We start from the raw sequence: 19,285 nt of genomic DNA, 5'->3' as shown, positions 1-19,285 counted from the left end.
TTTAAGTTTAATTGCGAGGTCGCAGTTTACTATGAAAACCTGCATTTCCCGTCAGCCGGTCGGTCGGTCGACCTCAACAAACCCTGTACACTCAAGTCACGTTCCATGGCCAATACATAATTCCATAATTATGTTGATCTGACCCCCTATGCCAAAGCGCCAGTGCTCGCCCAGCAGTCTGCTGTCACCCAGGCAGATGCGCGATTCTTGCCCTTAGGGCGTCTTACTGGTAATTTACAAATTTAATAACAAGCATGAATACATTTGCTCGTGCCTCACTAATTTGCACCTGCGCTGTTGCATTACAGTAAATGTCAGCAATTATTGCTGACACCTGCCGTGTTAAGAGTTAAGACCGGACCTCCTGTCCTGATTTTTTCTCAAGGTATGACATTACCTCAACATCCACCAGCTAATTTTGTCGCACAATGTCACAGGTAGAATCAATTCAACTTGCACAGTCTAAAAATATAGAAAATCGCAATTTAACATTTTGCACAATGATCGTTTACATCGACTGTCTTATGATAAGACAGTCGAAATCTGTTTGCAAGCACCCATTAAGCTTTCCCATTGTCTATCTCAAAGAGTAAGTTTGGTAGGGGAGTGCACTGCCCAGTCCTGGAATAAAAAAGAAAGAAAGTCTAACAAGACATCTTCCTTCATGGAAGAGAGGAGAATGGAGCGTGGAAGCAAATCCGAAACAGTGCTTTATTACCTGCCTGAGGAAACATGCAACCTCAGACACCGAACCATTCCTGCTGGTGATATTTTCCCATTCTGTTTGAAGTGTGTTTAACTTATTGTAGGATACACGGTTGCTCAATGTACACAAGGATATAAAAACAATTATTGTCTACCTGGGAATGTATGTGTTAGTACAGTACACTCATTGTTAATTTAACACAGAGGATTCATTTTTAATACACCCGATTCTTGCAATTTCCCACTCTGATCTCCTACTGAGGACTACAATTTCCTACAGAGTATTACCATATAAAATTACAGCTTCCCAGAGGCACCGCCATTTTTTTATTGGATTGGGCTGGGCTGGGCTGTTATTGGGCGGCTATTTGAATAAGTGCTGTTATTTGGAAATATACGGTATGTATGTGTATATATATATATATATATATATATATATATATATATATATATATATATATATATATATATAATTTTGATAAATAATGCATATCAAAATAATTAAATCAAATCATGGTGAAATTAGAAATGTCATGATGCAATGAATTATTTCTTAAAGAGTCATAGCTAAATTGAATATTCATGTGGGGCATAGATTTATACACGCATTGGAGTCACATTAGCAGCCAACAGGTACCTTTGGTGAAGCTAATTAAATGAGTGGCTAAGACAAAGTGGACACTGGTTTCATGTCCAGCTGCTTAATTTGATAACGGCACACAAAAGTAACAAGATGTGCTGATAATGTTCAGTGCAAAGAAAGAGCCGCGAGCTGCTAACCAACACAGACTGCCTTTTGCATGACAATTAGGGTGCTAGCATGAGGCCTATCTGCAAGGCCTCAAGCAATGGATACAAAGAGAAAAGTCAGCAGGAAAGCCTCTCATTCCTCTCTCTTGTATCTCTGTTTACATGTTTAACTCGGCCGTGATAAAGATTGGACTGGATTTGCAACATTGTGCACATGTACAGTAGAGCACTTTTCAACTATAATGTGATGCACGTGTCATTGTTTTTAAAACGATTACCCAAATGTTCTAGATCTACTCATACACAGCACATATTTAAATTGAGCTCATTCATAGTATCAGTAATAGACTCCCTGAGGGCGAGAAGCGACCTCGCCCTAAAGGGTGTGCAGTTGTGCACTCATCCGCCTGGTTGAAGGCAGACTGCTGGGAGAGCACTGACGCTTTGGCATGGGGGTCAGATCAACAAATCAAATGGAATGTCAGAACAGGTCAGCTTAAAAAAGTGAATCTCTAAAGTGATAAATACACTCTTTGAAAAATGCTTTGGCAGGAATAACTAGGTATGCAGATTGGGGATGGTGTCTGGGAGGAAATTCGGTGTTCTGTTAATATTCAACTTTTCTTCCTGTTTGTCTACTTAAAGCTGCTATAAGCAATAATATGTCAAAATGTAATGACTTTTTTTCATTTTCTTTTTGTATTCACTCAGCCAGCAATGGGTAAAACGCTCCCAAAAAATGTAGTCTCTGTGACACATCTAGGGGCTGCAATCTGCATTCAAAGATTTTCGTAGAAGCTTTGTCATTGGTCGATTTGCCTGTCTACTTCCTAAATGGTTAGTCATTGCGACCGATTTTTTTCGGTCTACTCATTGCTGGCTGTCTGAATACCAAAAAAAGTCATTAAAATGTTGACATTATTTCTTATAGCAGTTTTAATGTAGTCATTTACTTTACCTAGTCCTTTCTGGTCTTCAATTATTTTACTTTCATGTGATTAGTATAGTGGCCACTCAAAAATCCAGATTTTTGATTAATTCAAGTGGTCTTCCTGATGGCATGACTTATAGGTACCTAGAGGTACTGCTTACTGTCAGCAGTACCTCCCTCCCAGTTAAGCCCCTTACTGTTAGGAGAAAGGACGCGTCTGTTGACTCCATGAGGAGGCAAGTGGTTGTCTACCCCTTCCCCAGGCCAATATTAGGGGTTGGCAGTGACACAGATTGTGGTACACATGGGGTATTTGGCTATTTCAAAATTGGGAAGGAAAACAACACAGCTTTTCTCGAGGGGAATATGTTTTTGCTTTTCTCCTGACTGAGTTCAGCGAGAGTCTGATTTACCCAACTTAACTCATTGGTTGTACATCTTGGCGGTTTGTGCCTTGACCTGGTTAAAGCCTAATCTAAGCATCTGCAAAGTTATTTTGATCTACACCCACTGTTGATGCCCACAGCCAAAGCAAAAGGCCTGTTGAGCTGAGCAGCACCACAATTGAGTCAAGAGAAATTTGTGGTGTTGGCTTTGCAAGACCCTTCTTTTCCCCTTCTCTCTGAGCTTTGTGGCACTTCCTCTTAGGGATGTGAGTGACATGTTGATTGCCTTTGAGCTTTTACTTTTCTACTGCCATCAAGTTCAGATGTTCACATCACAGGCTAATGTTTCAAAGTCCTAATGTTTAAAAAAATGTTAATTTGTTTACATTACATGTGTTTACTTGACAATTCCTAGCCATGTCTGTTCATACAGATGATTCATTTGTTGTTTACTGTGTTGCTAAAATGTCAGCAAACGGGGACAGCGTGGATCACTTTCATTATGCTGAAATCCAGTCCTTCGCCTGCATCGGGCTATAAACGTTCCTACTCACCTCTTTCCTCCTTGCACTGTAAGTAGTGGACACAATGGGGTGATGCCTTCTTTAAAGGTGTCATCATATTGGAAGTATTGCTGCTATCATAATCCATCCGTGAGTGCTTGCACACAGTGACTGATTTATACACCAATTTTGTCATTGGTAACACTGTCTTGATTTATACTGTGACGGTATGACTTGATGGAAATAGCACATCAAGCTCACCACGCGCTATCGTGTGATGTAACATCGCGGATAGAGAGCGTGATGCACAAACTTTACACTGCATATTTTGCAATGCACCGTTTTTTTTTCTGTAGTTGTCGTTAACCCCACATCACACTCCTATGTTAAATTTGCAGCACGCAACTCATGCTGTACATACGTGACCTGTATGTTTCACTACATTTATGTGTATGTTTTGATTTCAATGTTTTTAGTCAATTTGGGCAGGAGTCAAAGGTCAACATACTGGTATTGTCGCATCTCTAGTCTTCCTCAAGAGGGTCATATATCCTTATCTTCCTGACAGCACCTGCAGGTTCTCTTTCAACTTAATCCATCTATCTACGTACATGTATATGCCTCTGTCTGTCTGTCTGTCTGTCTGCATGTGTAGTTCACAGAGAATGCCTGCAAGGCCCCGGGTTCACACCATTCACAGGCGCACTGGGGGCTGCAGATGCTGCCCGTCAGGCGTCAGGGGGGCATTTATAAACCGGCAGGCTTCGGGGCCTTTAAAAAAAAAAAAAAAGACACCGTGGCTGCCCAGGCCATCCATCGTTGCTGTCACCTCCAACAGGGGAAAGTTGTGTGTGCCATCTCCATTACGCCTCAAGTCTGACACACACACACACACACACACACACACACACACACACACACACACACACAGACCATTGCTGTGATGGTGTCCTACCAGGCACATATGGTACTGTACATACACATACATAGTATACAGTATATATGTGGTGTATTACAGTATATGTGTGTATACTATAGGTGGATATCATCTGTATTTGCCATGTTTATTCATGGAATGTACAGGGCTCCAGACCTTCCCACAGGTAGCACTGGTGCCACCTACCTTTTCAGTTGGTAGCGCCACCACAAATTAGGTAGCACCATCTTTTTCTTTGTACATAATGACCGTATCACCTTCTGCAGGGCATGTTCATTATTCAACCTTAACAATAATAATACTATTATTATTATTATTATTATTATTATAACATGGCCAATAAGGATATTTAACACACACGCCCACTCTTCCTGCACCATTTTGCAATGTGAAATGCCACCGAATTCGTAATCCTTGCCCACTTCAATTGCTTCCCTCTTTATGTGGAATGAAGCCCCAACATGTGAAAGCTGATGTGAAAATAGCTGATCTACAAGCTCACAACATGTGGTGGACGCGACACGTTGTGAGCTTGTAAATCTGCTATTTTTAGCATGCAACACGTCGTACGACGAAGAATATACCGGGTTTCACGTGGGAGTATTTGGGGATACGTGCAGGGGATTTATTTTGTTGGCCGAGGCGATCATGTACTGTATGTAGCCTGCACAGTGCACACATGCAGCGCTACTCAACGCAAAATAACAAGCAGCTATTGGAAGCTTTTTTTCGGTGGCACTCTATGTTGAACTAAACAAAACAACAACAACCACCTCAGTGTTTGGGGACATGTTCTGTGTCTGCTGTCTCCGTGGATTTCAGTGTGAGCAAACCGAGCATCATCATCCAGTTGTAAAATGTCTGACACATTTTTTTTCTTGAAAAATTCAACTATTGAATTATTGAATTATTGACTGGTTGATGTCTGCATCTTTAGCTTTTACGACTCGCATGCGCAGGCACGTCACTCACATGCATGGCAGGCACTCGGGCCAGAGGCAGAGAGGGAGGGAGAGAGAGAGAGGGGACTCTGCGATTGAGCCAAAAGAAAGTCATATTTTATTATAACATAGCTGCCCGGCGCCTGTGTGTTGAGGCAGGGAGTAAAAGAAACGTATCTTTCCCCCCCCCCGCCTTATCGTGTGTGTGTGTGTGTGTGTGTGTGTGCGCGCGCTTGTGTTTAGAGGGGAGAGATGTTCTCAGCTCACTAACATTCATGTGGGACTATAGCTAAGTGTTTATTTGCTGCCCAGAATGAACGGACAGCAGTCAGGCGGAACTGGCTTGTCAAATGGCATCGTCAACACTGCTGCCTGTTGCTGACAGGAAATTGGCCACTGGTCCTCTCTGTCTCGCACACACACACACACACACACACATACACACACACACACACACACACACACACACACACACATACACCCCCCCCTAGTCTTTCTGTCCTCTCTCTGCTTCTGTCTGTTGTCTTTAGTAAGTATAGCTGTCATCCCTTAACACGGTTTAATGTAGCCTATAACATACCATGTTGTGCTGAATATAAGACATTAGAAAATTAGGGTCGTATTATATTCGGGGACTATAGACTATTTGACATTTGATGTTCTTTTTCCACAAATGAGTCTTATAATCATAGTCGCCTTATATTCGGCACAATACGGTATATGTTTTAAACTGTGTGTGTGTGTGCGTGCGTGCAAGAGTGCGTCACATCACATTACAAGTTATAGGTGGGTGAAAAACTTGTTTGTGCAGGCTCATCATTGCAGTTAAAAGGATAGAGAGAATAGCATAAAGTGCATAATATGACTAATCTACATGATACAATTATTGTGGGCGCATAATAAATAAATAGTTCATGAATGTATGTGCATAAATACAAAAAGTCAGTTCAGTCTGTGCAGTGCAGTTTGTCTCTTGTTCAGCAGTCTAATTATCCCTTCGCTAAGTCCCTCCCCAACCTGTCCTTGTCCAATAGGCACGTTGGCAGCGAGGAGACAGGGCAAGCTTTCCTTCTCACCAGATGCATGTTAAATTATGGGATTTCTCCATATAAATAAAATAATCGATCATTTCAGTAGCAAGAGCATCAAAATGTCTTCTAAATCTAGTCAGCCAGGCCTGCAGTATAGGCTAGTATAGGTTATGCACTGGACAAATGTGTATGCCATTATTTAAATAAACTAGAAATACGAGGAAATGACAGAGGGAGAAACCGTATCCAATCCAATTTTAACGACCGCCCGACGGGAGTTTTCATATTGCACGGTAAGACTACGGTCATTAGTATTATTGCCATCACCTGGGTGGGTCAGTCGTGTAACTTTTCAGACGTTAAGCTGTGTATAGTGTTCAACAACACAGCCATGCAAAATTACATTGACAGTATGAGGTGACGAAAGCTTGTCTTGCATAGCAACGGTTACTAAACTATTTGGATTGGCATTGGACAATCGCTTTTTGCCGTGGGTTTAGCGAAGGGCTAATGTGCTGCTGTAGAATGCAGAACTGAACTTCTTCAGGTGCCGGAAGCAATAGAGTCGATGTCGCAGACCTGCATTCACTTCTAGTAATTTTTACTAGTTGAATAGTTGCCTATAGTTTACTAGTCGACTAGTTGTTTAACTACCTATTATGTAAAAATAATTGAATTCTTTTTTGGAAATAAATATTTGTACATCTAAAAACTGTGTACATTGGTGACTATAACTATAATCTACCTGATCTTGAGGCCTACAAAATAAAATAAATAAAGAAATCAACTAGTCAACTAGTACCAACAAGGTCGACTAGTGGATTTACTAGTCGACTAGTTGAATAGTCGACTAGTTGCTTAATGCCCTAGTGCACGCTCCACAGTCTCTCTCCTCCTTCCTAACGTCCACAATCAGCTCTGTGCATTCACATGGGCATGCATGGTATCCTTTGATGTAAAAAGAGCTTGCAAGAAGGGAAATGGAGCTATAAGGGATTCAGCGTTAGATCAATACATCCTTGTCCTTTATCAAAGCAGAGGCTTATTCGTGCGGGCAGATACTGTATACCGTGGCTAGTGATTGGAAGAGCATGCACTAGCACAGCCATGCAAAATAACATTGACAGCTATGAGGTGTCGAAAGCTTGTCTTGCATAGCAACGGTTGCTAAATGATTTGGATTGGCATTGGACAATCGTTTTTTGGGGTGGGGATTAGCGAAGGGCTAATTGGTGAGTCTGGTGGTACTACTCACGATGCTCCGGTAATGCTTGCCTGGCCGTGGATTGAACAGGCTGTTGTAGTGAATGTCCCTGATGATGATACTTTCAGCCACACAATGTCTCTTGTGTATTTCCTGGAGAGGGGAAGCTCCCCTCCCATGACGATGCTCTGCGCTGTTTGCACCAGCTCTCTGCACCAGCTCTCTGCAGTGCTTTGCGTTCCGCGGCGGTGGAGTTCCCGAACCAGGGGGTGGTGCCGCTCGTCAGAACACTCTCGATGGTGCTGCTGTAGAATTCTCTGAGGAGGCTCACTCTGAACTTCTTCAGGTGCTGGAGGCAATAGTCGATGTTGCAGACCTGTTCCACTGCAACGCCATTGATGTAGATAGGTGCACGCTCCAGTCTCTCTCCTGCTTCCTAACGTCCACAATCAGCTCTGTGCATTCACGTGGGCATACTTTGATGTAAAAAGAGCTTGTAAGAAGGGAAATTGAGCTATAAGGGATTCAGTGTTAGATCAATACATCCTTCTCCTTTATCAAAGCAGAGGCTACGAGTGTGCAGATATACCGTGGCTAGTGATTGGAAGCATTGCACAAGCACACGCTAACACACAGGCAGGTGGGCGCACTGATAGGCCCGCAAGGTTTCATTTTACCTCCAGGCATGGCGGTCCACTGGGCTCCGCACCATGCTGGGCCTGGTCATAATCTGACCAAACCCACCCCTGCTCTCTGGATGTGAGCTCAGAGTGGGGGCAGGGGGGTATTATCCAGGCTCATTATTGACAGACAGCTCCGTGATCCCCACCCCGTCCCTGCTTAGCTCCAAGCTTTAGCCCCAGGAGATGCCTTCTCATCTCAAGGACCTCCTTCAGCTCTCTCTCTCTCTCTCTCGTTTCTTCCCCTTAGTCTTGGGAGGGAGGGTGGGGGGGGCGTGATGAAGAGGAGAGATGGAGGGCTGTGATAAGATTAGAGAAGCATGCTGGCCCTAACGCTCTCCTAATGAGCACTACAAAGCATCACAGCCCTGTCCCTATGGGGCCTGAGTTGGGGTGGGGTGACGTTTGGCATGATACAGCGTGGAAAATCGTGTATGAGTAGTGTGTGTCATGTGCGCACGCATGTGCACTCGTGTTCCACTGTTGGAAAGTGTGTGTGTGTGTGTGTGTGTGTGCGCCCCCATACATGTGTTTGACTGCATGTGGCCTTACATGTGTGCAGGTGAAGTGGAAGGCACGGTTTGTGCATGCATATCCTCGTGCACACACACACATGTGCATGAGGCACGTGCGTACAGTATTATCACTGAATGTGTGTATGTTTATGCGCTCTGCAACCTCCCGAAGGTGACAAGGAGGTTGTCCTAGAACTAGCTCTCACCCTTTCTCCACAACCGTGGAAGCCCCCTAATTGCCAGATAAAGTGGGTCTCCATGCTGGTCTCTCAGTGGAATTGCGACGCTTGGGCACAGAGGAGAAACGAGTTTGAAGGAGAGACATCAGAAGGGGAATTTGTTTTCTGCACGAATGGCGACATAATGCATTGTATATTGATTATGCGCGCTGTGAGTCTGCGCGTGCGTGTGTGTATGTATGAGTGATAGGACTGCTCTCCAATGGGGAGTACTCCTAATAGGCTCCTGTGGGGGCTGAGGACAGCTTAGGAGCAGGTCAGAGAGCAGACTGAAAGGAATGCCGCGGGTAGAAGAGAGTTTACGCTACTTCATCTCAACTAAGCACAGCATCACGAAGTTCAGGCCTCTGCCACAGCAGCACAACTTCAGCATTAACGCTTTCCTCCTCCACTGCGGGTCATATATTTTGGAGGTTCCTGTCTATTTCAATATCCCATCGTTTGGCTTTAGAAAATGTGTGACAGCAGAACTTGGAGGCCTGTGTGTGTGCCTCTAATGATCAGTCTGTGTGTGTGAGTGAGAGGAGGGCCATGTTGGGTGGCCACAGCGCAAACTGATCAAGGTATTATAATGGTATTTAAGCGCTTTGGAAATCATCCACAACTTTGAGTCAAGGCTACAGAGAGTGGGTATTATTGTGCTTGTACGTTTTATGTCTTTGGAAAGGACAAGGAAAGACAATATTACTTTATTACTAGACAAAGTAAGCTAGACAAAGGCAATTTAGGTGTGGCAAAGCACACATCCATCACAATTCAGAGCCAAGGAGCAGTTATTTGGGTTCAGTGCCTTGCTCAAGGGCAGCGGTGGTGAGTGCCAAATATGTGATTACTGCCACCCTTTAGTTGCCAGCTCACCGTCCTGTTTGCAAAATATCTGCCTCAAGCCAACCTGCCTCCATAACAAGCACAGAGATAAACAGATGAAAGATGAGCCAAGCCGTGCACCATGGAACAGAACAGAACACAACACAACTCAATGTGAACATTCTTCTGTTCAAAACAAAGGTAGCTTGACCTGAGGTAACAGATCAATCCTCATGCAGCTGCCTCACAGTTGAGGCGAAGCAAAACGAGCACTCGCTTCACCAACACTGTTGTGGCCATGTTCCTCTGAGCCGCCGGGGGATATTTTACTAACACGACTGTCACTCTTCACCTCAACAGGGTCAAGCGGCAGCAAGTGTCCCACCTTTAGAGGCGACCTCCGTTTATCTGAAGCGAGGTGTCTCAAACTCAGATTGATGGGGTTTGGGTACGACCGTGGTTTGGTCTGAGGTCTGTGGCGGCAGAGGGATGATTCATGGGTGGCTCACGGGTAGCGAGCTGGCAGTGAAGCAAACTTCTGAACTTCTGGCTGAAGGACGATGTGTGGCACTCTCTCTTTCTGCCAGGTCCTTTCTACGGTGAACGGCAGCTGCCACAACTCTTTGAGGCTATTTGAGTTGAGCTGCATGTATTTAATCCATCTGCTCCCTGGAGTGATGTATCCATACACAAAAAACAGTTGTGTAGTGTTAAATAAACAATATGAAAATTAGTTGTGATTATTTCACATCAAACTTTTCTTTTGGTGATGGCGTATTCATACAGGTTGATGATTTTATTGGGGCTGAAAAATCAACCTAAATCGCCTGGTTCTAATCACGCTCTGTGTGCATATACAGTACTCAAAACACAAACGGCAATTTAAATGAATGCAAATTAATAACATGAAATAAATGCTCCCGGTGTGTACAGTCCTTTTCAGTGCAGCATGGCTGGAGAATCTGACAGGCATCCAAACATACTGTATACAGCCACAAATAAATGCAACAATATGTAAACTATTTAAAAATAATCTATCTTGTAAAGGTCTACATTGAGTACTGTGTATCATTTAACCCAATTGTAACATTTAACTGCAATGTTCGGAGGTCTTTTCTGATTATCCGGTGAGCGCGATGGGAACATTGGCGTTTTCTAGAGCAAGTACGGACCTCATTGGAGCTCGCTAGCATTTTTGCTATGCCTTAACTAAGATGGCACCTCAAACTAGACTCACATCACAATAGAATTGCTTCACGTGGAACCCAAGCGCCTTAACACTTTAGTCTAGCAGGCGGCACTCATTGTCATTCCTGACCCCTACCGACTCTAACGACCTCAGATCAGACAAGAGGACCCGCTAAAAGTAAGCATATTACTAAGCGGAGGAAAATAGACAGCTCATGTCTGTCTACGCTTACTCAGAGACTTGATGTGACATTGATCGGCCACGGCTTCAACCCACGACTTACCCATGACTTACCCAGCCCTGGCTAAGCAACCCATCCCGGTGCAGATATGGGCACCGCAGTTACTTTACAGTTCTGCTTATGCTTTTGTCAATTTCCGTTTGGCCTGTGCAATGACGAAAATCAAGTTAAGCCTTTCTTTTGTTCTTGATGTACAGGGGCCTGTCTGCAACAGTATCACCTGGAACATTCCTACATCTAGTGAACACCCGCTCCACTAGCTTGATTCGTTTGGGGAGACTTTGTTTGCATGTAATAGTGGTACTGGTCAAATATTTGTGATTGGAATAATGAGTCCAGATGGCCGAGGTCCCAGCTGTCGCTATGGTTTCCATCAGGATTCTGTTCCGTTCCATTAGTTCCCGGGAGGACTGGCCAAATGTTAATAAAGGCACTCCAGAATGGGAATGAGGCTTAAAATGCCACTACGCATTATCAGCTTATCCAAACTGTGCTCTACTAGCTTTTTTCCCCCTCTTCACTTTAATACAAATTTCCGATTCATAGTTCATAACAAAAGCTAAACAGTGACTAGAGTGTTAGTCATAACATTAGTATAATCGCTTTCTATCTTGAATACAGATATTGATTAAAGCATGGCAGATATGCTGGTTTATGATACAGAAGGCGGGGAGTTTGTATGCAATATTGTCCCATTTAGGTTAAGAGAGACAGGTGATTTCTTGTCTCTCTCTCCTTCTGTAATAACTGTGTCTCCGTTATGCATAAGCTGTTCTGCTGTAAAATGCTCTTAGCCTGTCCAAACATCTAAAGGAAGACACTCTTTTCAAAACTAGGCCAGTAAAATAATTACACAGAATAATAAAAGAAAAGCCCCCCCTCCTGTTTCTTTTATTATTTTGTGTAATTATTTTACAATTCGGAGAGAAAGGCTAACTTTACAGCGTGGCTGATAGATTTGTTTGATACATACTCTAAATTATAAATACTTTTGATTCTCACTGCTTCTCATGTCAGTTCACTTTATTATTATTATTATTTATTTTTTTATTTTTCCGTTATGCTATTTGTATTGATTCTTTGTTTGTTGCTTATTATATGGCAGTTTGTTTTTGGCCACACTGTTGAGGAGTACAAGAATGACATGGCCTGCTAAGTTGCCACAGCTATTGTAAGTCCATGTTACACGTTTAAACCTTGTGTGTGTGTGTGTGTGTGTGTACTGTTTATCTCTAATCAGCCACCCATCCTATCTTCCACAAGAGCTACACTCTGTAGCTGCATGATGAGATTGGATTTGATTCTATGTCCAGATACCCCGTCCAGGACAGGCTTCAGACGCGCCTCCTCAGGAGACTGAACCCATTTGAATTGGCGTTAAGAACCCGTTGCGACCGCATTGCCCTTGCTGACGTCGACCCCAGGCCGCGTTTGAACAGCCACAACCTTCGGCATGAAAGACATTATGCTCTAACCACTACACTAGGGCAGCCCTAGCTCATGATGAGATTTTAGGGATCTTTAACCCATTTTGACCTGAGATCAGATTTGAAAAAGCTATGAATCTATGTCAGCGGTTCTTCGATTTTTCTACAATAGCAGACCTACAAGCTAAGTATAAAGTATAACATAATGCTAACACCAAAAGGGGTTCCCGCCCGAAATGGGTTAAAAGAACTAATGTAAAGAAAATCATGCCACATTTGACCAATGCATTACTTGCCTCACCAGAGGCGTGAGCGCGGTCCCGTGAATTTGTTGCGTGCGTGCTTGTTTCGTGCACACGCCTGCGACTCACCAGACCTGGATACTGTTTAGCTTTTTTTTTACGCTTGTGTTGTTGCGCAGTTGCGCCCCTCTTGAGCAGACCTGGAGGAGACCTGTCGTTGATCCAGGCAACAACGCCCGGTCATGAGTGCTTGGGTCCTGGACTTCCTAACTTCTAGATCACAGGTAGTTCGGGCTGGGTGCAGGCTTTAGTTCCGACATACTATTGATCCGAAACCTCAATCCTAACCGCAAGCACGGGAGCAGTGCATGTCGGACCATCGCTTTTTCGCATCGCATCGCATGTCCCCCCGCTTCGGATCTTCGGTGTGTCGGAAAAGCGTGCGCACCCCGTTCGGGCTAGGCATTCACTCTTAAACTAGCACAGGTACCCCACAGGGATATGTATTGAAGTGGTGGCAAGATAATTGTCTCTTTTTGAAGCCCGAGCAAGCGGGCCGGCTCTATTGGCTATCAGCACTTGCACAGGAAACCGGGTTCAAATCCAGGGTAGAAGAGGTTCAAGGTTACTTTATTTTGTCTGCCGAGGGAGAAGGACGCACACTGCAGCATACATAAATACAATACAATAGTAATACATTACAATTCAAGACAATAGAGGTACACAGTGACTCCACTGACTCCTACAACATTTTAATAACGCATGCCGACATACCTAGTGCAGTAGTCTGCTCTCTGCAAGGACTCTGTTAAGGAGTGTGATTGACCGAGGGACAAAGTACCTCTTATATTTGCACGCATGGACCTCGTACCTCCTACCTGATGGCAGTAGCCTATACTCAGAGTATAGTACATGGGAGGTGTCAGACACAATTTTCTCAACCTGCCCAATGGTGGCCTGCTCAAAGGTGACCTGGGGGGTGATGGGAGGTGTAGACATATACATGATCTTCCCTGCCATTTTGGCTAATCTAAGGATCTCAGATTTGTACTTTATCGTTAGGTTTCCAAAACAACTGGCTATACCATACCTTACAATAGACTCTATACTAGCTCTATAAAAGATCAGCATTATGTTTCTACTTACGCCAAAGAGCCTACGGAGAAAATGAAAGCGCTGGTATTTCTGCACACATACTTTATTGTCACATGGGAGTGCCAGCTCATTTCACATTCAATGTACACTCCTAGAAATGTATAAGAGGTGACCTGTTCCATGTCATGACCATGTATGGTGATCGTGGTATGGTCACCTATAGACCTGGGATTCACTACAATATCCTCGGTTTTCCTTACATTCATTTGTAAGTGATGTTCATCACATCAGGTTACAAACTTGTCCACTCCAGTTGTATGGCCACTGATGTTACATTCACTTGTGAGTAGACTAATATTATGCCCAAACCACACCAAAGGGTCGGGTTGGGACAATTAATTAAAATAGAATTGTTGCTATAAAGCAACGCTGGGTCTTAGAGGGTTAAGGTAGACCACACCAATGCAACTCATTGCAACTCAATGAGTTGCATTGGTGTGGTTTACCTTAAAGAAATGTTTTGTCCCAACCCGACCCTTTGGTGTGGTTTGGGCTTTAGGATAACAGTATCGTCAGAGAACTTGACTACACACTGATTGGGTTGTGAGCTAACAGCTATTTGTCTATAGGGTAAACGAAAGGGAGGAACTAACAGTCCCCTGAGGGGCCCCTGTACTGCCTACTGCCTTATCAGAGGGCGCCAAGTTAAATCTCACCTGTTGTGGCCTATTAGATAGAAAGGAAAAAATACCTTCTAATCAAAATCGGAATCACCTTCATCTCAGCTAGCTTACGAGGAAAGTTAGTGCTGTTAAGAGGAAAGCTAGTGCTGCTTTAAAATGTCAAAACCACTACACCATAATCAGTCAAAAGTTCAGATTTAGAGAAAATGTTAAGCATGGGTTTAATGCCCTATAATCTCCTCTTCTTCCCTTAGGCACCCCCTTCAGGGCGGCCCAGGAGCAAGGCTTGAAGGAGGCCTTGCAGGGCATTGACCCAGCCATCCCGCTGGTGTTTGTCAGTGGGAACCACGATCTGGGCAACGCCCCGACGCCTCACACTGTGGAGCAGTACTGCCAAGCCTGGGGTGACCATTTCTTCAGCTTCTGGGTGAGCGAGGGCACAGGGAGGGAGCATTGGTGTGAGGTGGGGATGCGGGCTCATGGGATGTATTGTACAGTATGTGTGGCGTGGGTCAGCTATCAGCATTTGCTATTCACCTGCCTGCTCTCTGCGATCCGCATGACCCCACGTGCTCGCATGGGAAATGTGTTAATTAAATTGAGGTCACAGGGTCACTTTTTTGCAATCTCCTCACCCCGTACTGCTCAGTGGTTATTCAGATTTGGGAGAGGCTATTGAATTACGTGTGTGTGTGTGTGTGTGTGTGTGTGTGTGTGTGTGTGTGTGTGTGTGTGTGTGTGTGTGTGTGTGTGTGTGTGTGTGTGTGTGTGTGTGTGTGTGTGTGTGTGTGTGTGTGTGTGTGTGTGTGTGTGTGTGTGTGTGTGTGTGTGTGTGTGTGTGTGTGTGTGTCGCCCGCGCGCAACCCACAAGCATTTCCGTGACAAGCCCTCTCGTTTAATTTCTGTCCTGCATGTCCCAGGTGGGTGGGGTCCTGTGCCTAGTGCTGAACTCGCAGCTGTTCTACGACTCGTCAGGCTGTCCCGACCTGAAGGAGTCTCAGGATCAATGGCTGGAGGAGCAGCTACAAAAAGCCTCCTCCTCTACAGCAACTGTAAGATTCAGGGGCTTGCTTGCCGATTGCTTCTGAATTTTTCAAGATTTCATATTCCATTTCATCATGCAAAAGAAGCAACAATAACAACATAAGTGTGCAACAGTTACACAGGAGATGAAATACAATGAATTGTCGTTGTTCTCGCCTGTTGCGTACACATTACACAACACGCTCTGTTTTCACGCTGATCTTCTATGTTACCTTGAAGATAACAAAATAATGAGAACATCCTGGTCTGGGATGAACTGTGACTTCTTCTGACATAGACGAGACGTCTAGACTTTGCATTATGGATGATGTTCACCGTCTGCTCCTGTGCCACAACAACCTGACCTGCTCTGCCAAAACATGGCAGAAGTTGCCAAAAAACACTGTACCTTATTATTGAGTTTCGGGAGCGTCTTGCTCAGTCATTTCGGTGGAGTGGGTCAGAATTGAATTACCGCCTGAAGCTATTGATGTCGGTGGTATCTGTGTGTGTGTGTGTGTGTGTGTGTGTGTGTGTGTGTGTGTGTGTGTGTGTGTGTGTGTGTGTGTCCATTCAGGAGCCCAAACCCAAACACGTCCTGGTGTTCCAGCACATCCCACTCTACTTGAAGAGCCACGACGAAGAGGATGACTACTTCAACCTGCAGAAGGATGTCAGACGCAGCCTGCTGGAAAGGTTCAAGAACGCAGGTGAGGTGCTTAAAAACAAACAAACAAAAAAACTGTAGTTGGGGTGATGTGCTGGTAGGCGACTAGATAATGGGTTTGATTCCGGATGGGGACTTGTGTCCTTTACACCCTTTCTCTGCCATCTGTTTCTTGATTCATTCTTTTTTTTAAATATATCTGTATTGTCCACCTTGGGTGAATAATTTCATTCAACTTTTCAAGATAGTACATTGTTTCCCAAAAAAAAGAAAAAAGAGAGAAATGCTACCATTGCCCAGTTCTGTAGTTATGGGGTTTTGCTGCTGGAGACTTACTTTATCAGCCAGTTCCAGGCAGTGCACGTGAGCGAACACATTTGGACTGGAACGTGTGGCAGACTTTCAAAAAGGTCCGCATTTGTAAACAGGAAACTGGGATGGTGTGTGTTTTGCAACATAGTTGCGGTCCATGGTACACATCGCATCCACATGAAGTGTTCATACTGTAGGTGTAGCCCAGGATCTATTGTCTCTACACTTATTGAAGGGGGTGTATTTGTGTCAAAACAATGCAATTGTTTCTGGACACCGGCCTCCAAATGGCAGCAAAATGTGCAGCCAATTACAACACAGCTTTTGTTTCTTTGTTTCTTTTTCTCTTTTTTATCTGAGTGGTGCACTGAGCGGAGCCGCGGAGTGGGGGAAATCAAGATAAGCGGTGGATTAATTACCTTGTTTATTGTGAGTCGCTCTGGATAAGTGCATCTACTAAATGCCGAAATTGTAATTGGATTTCTTGAATGAATTATACAGTTGAACCAAATCAGTACATGTATATAGCAACATCAGACTATCAAATCTGTTTGTCTTTCAAAGGAACAAAAGTGCAGTGCCTCTTAAACCGTGAGAACTCCGTCATCCATGTGTATGCTAGTTACGACATCACTCATTTTACAGTATATCAGAATTTATATTACCAAATATATGTTCATGTTTGGAGCTGTAAGTCTCCAACTTTATATCCCCTCCTCAGCTAGTATGTGGTGAAAACCAGAATAGTTTTCTGCCATCGTTCTTGTAACTTTTAACAACCACTGAATCTCTCACTATGTTATATCAGGTGACTAATTATGTCTCGTAATTTGTTTGTGGTTTTAACCTACAAAGTAACAGAAGAGGAAATCTCTCGAAGAAATCATACATGTATCTATAATCCCCTCCAGTAAACGGCCGTAATTCCATGTGTCGTCCAAATGGATGTGATGTAGCGTTGGGCAGCCCTCTCGACACAGTGTATTTGTCCTGTGCCCTGGCATTAACCCCCCGCTGATTACCATGCTATCTGATAGGAACATTATAGTCACAACATGGTCCCGGCGTGACTCATAATGCGGCAGTGATCATCACAGCCAGGCTCTCGTAACGCATGCCTCCAGGTCAGACTAGACAACACGCACGTTAGAGTTAGATAGGCGGGTTTTCTATGACCCTCCATGGCCAGGAGGGGAGGAAGCAGTGAGCAGCAGGAACATTTAGCTGGAAGAGAAGACGGTCAGCCCATGATTTGAGCATCCAGATATGATGGATATTCTTTTCTTCTTCCTGTTTTATCTTGTGGCTGTAATTATTGTAGTCTGTGGTGAATATGAGTCTCAGCTTTACGACTAACGGCAATTACCATTATGCATAAACAGAATGTCAGCCCATATGAACAATAGTCTCAGCACTACATTTATTTGGTATAATAAAAAGAGCTTTCCTGCTCCCATCATGGTCTCAGTGGAGACCTATACTGTACATCTATCTCGTATACAGTGCGTATCATTACAGTTATAAATATAATACCCAACCCCCAATCAAATCCCTCCTCACTCACTCACTCACTCACTCACTCTTTTGTGTGGTGGAAGATGCAATGTTTTTTTACTTGAAAAATTCAAATTCCGGGACCCTCCTCATACGTCATTATCCTTTCACCGCAGGAGTTGACTCTCACTCACTCCCTCAAGCGCGCACACACACACACGCACGCACGTGTACACACACACACGCACGCACGCGCACACACACAAACAAACCCCCTAATTGAATTAATCAAAGCTCTGGCTCTATGGAAAACGGTACAGCCAACCAGTGTTAAAGGCAGGAGGCTGCTACGCGGGATACGGGAGACAAACTCCCTGAACACAAATGCATCACACACTCTCAGGCCTGCTGGTCAACCGCGGCACTTGATTGACAGGACATCTTCGAAAGTGCCGTGCTTTTCCAACACGAAGCAAGGTGACTGGCGAGGCTGAGCGATAGCATTAATTGAATGATCCAGCCATTATTTCAACATGCACTTAACCGCTATGGCCTGTCGTGATCTCTCTATCTCCCTCTCGCACATAATGGATCACTGCTCCCCTCGTTCTTCCTCTGGAGCGCTGGTTAAACATTTAAGAGCGAGTGCGTACACTAGGCGTTTCCGACATGCTGGGGGCCACCGAGGTTAATATTACTGTATGCATGTAGCGCTCCATCCGGAACACGCCCAGGGCCCTGTTCTCCCTCTCTCCTCATCTTCACACGTCTCGTCTTTTACACGTATCCTGTCGGTAATCATGAATTCTCACCGTACGCATAGGGCCAGGGCATGATCATGCATGCTGGTTAATTATTGACCGCTGACATGCTCCGGCTCATGTGCAGGCAGCACTGTGTACCGCAGGAAGTACAGTACTGTACTGTGTGTGTGTGTGTGTGTGTGTGTGTGTGTGTGTGTGTGTGTGTGTGTGTGTGTGTGTGTGTGCGTGTGCGCGTGTGCGTGCGTGTGTGCGTGCGCATGCAGCTGGTGCCAATAGTGTGTCAGAATGGAGTGATTTGATTGCGGTTTGGGTGTTCAGTATCAGCGGTGGTGCTGCTGACCACCCAGTCCCATCGCATGCATAACTGCGATCTGCAGCTGTAATAATACACTCTTATCTACTGTACCGTACAGTACACAGTGGGTTTGCTACAAAAAGGAAGGCAGTCCGCACAGCTGCAGCTCCCAGAGGTAGTTTTAATTAGAAGTGGGATGACAACATTTCGACCACAAACGGGTC

General features: G+C 44.4%; 1 protein-coding gene across 2 annotated transcripts in view; it reads left to right on the top strand.

Annotated features, from left to right (window-relative positions):
- Positions 1–19,285, top strand: part of cpped1 (calcineurin-like phosphoesterase domain containing 1) — a 59,320-nt gene that overhangs the window by 17,225 nt on the left and 22,810 nt on the right. For both annotated transcript variants that reach the window (XM_080788726.1, XM_080788725.1), the window contains exons 3-5: positions 14,761–14,933; positions 15,427–15,558; positions 16,107–16,239. In XM_080788726.1, the coding sequence (XP_080644852.1) occupies positions 14,761–14,933; positions 15,427–15,558; positions 16,107–16,239 (438 nt within the window). The remainder of the gene's footprint in view (positions 1–14,760; positions 14,934–15,426; positions 15,559–16,106; positions 16,240–19,285) is intronic.

Source organism: Protomyctophum bolini, assembly GCF_963924005.1.
Source record: "Protomyctophum bolini genome assembly, chromosome: 18".
Taxonomy (NCBI): domain Eukaryota; kingdom Metazoa; phylum Chordata; class Actinopteri; order Myctophiformes; family Myctophidae; genus Protomyctophum; species Protomyctophum bolini.
Note: the sequence above shows the minus strand (reverse complement) of the source record. Positions and strands in the feature narration are given on the sequence as shown.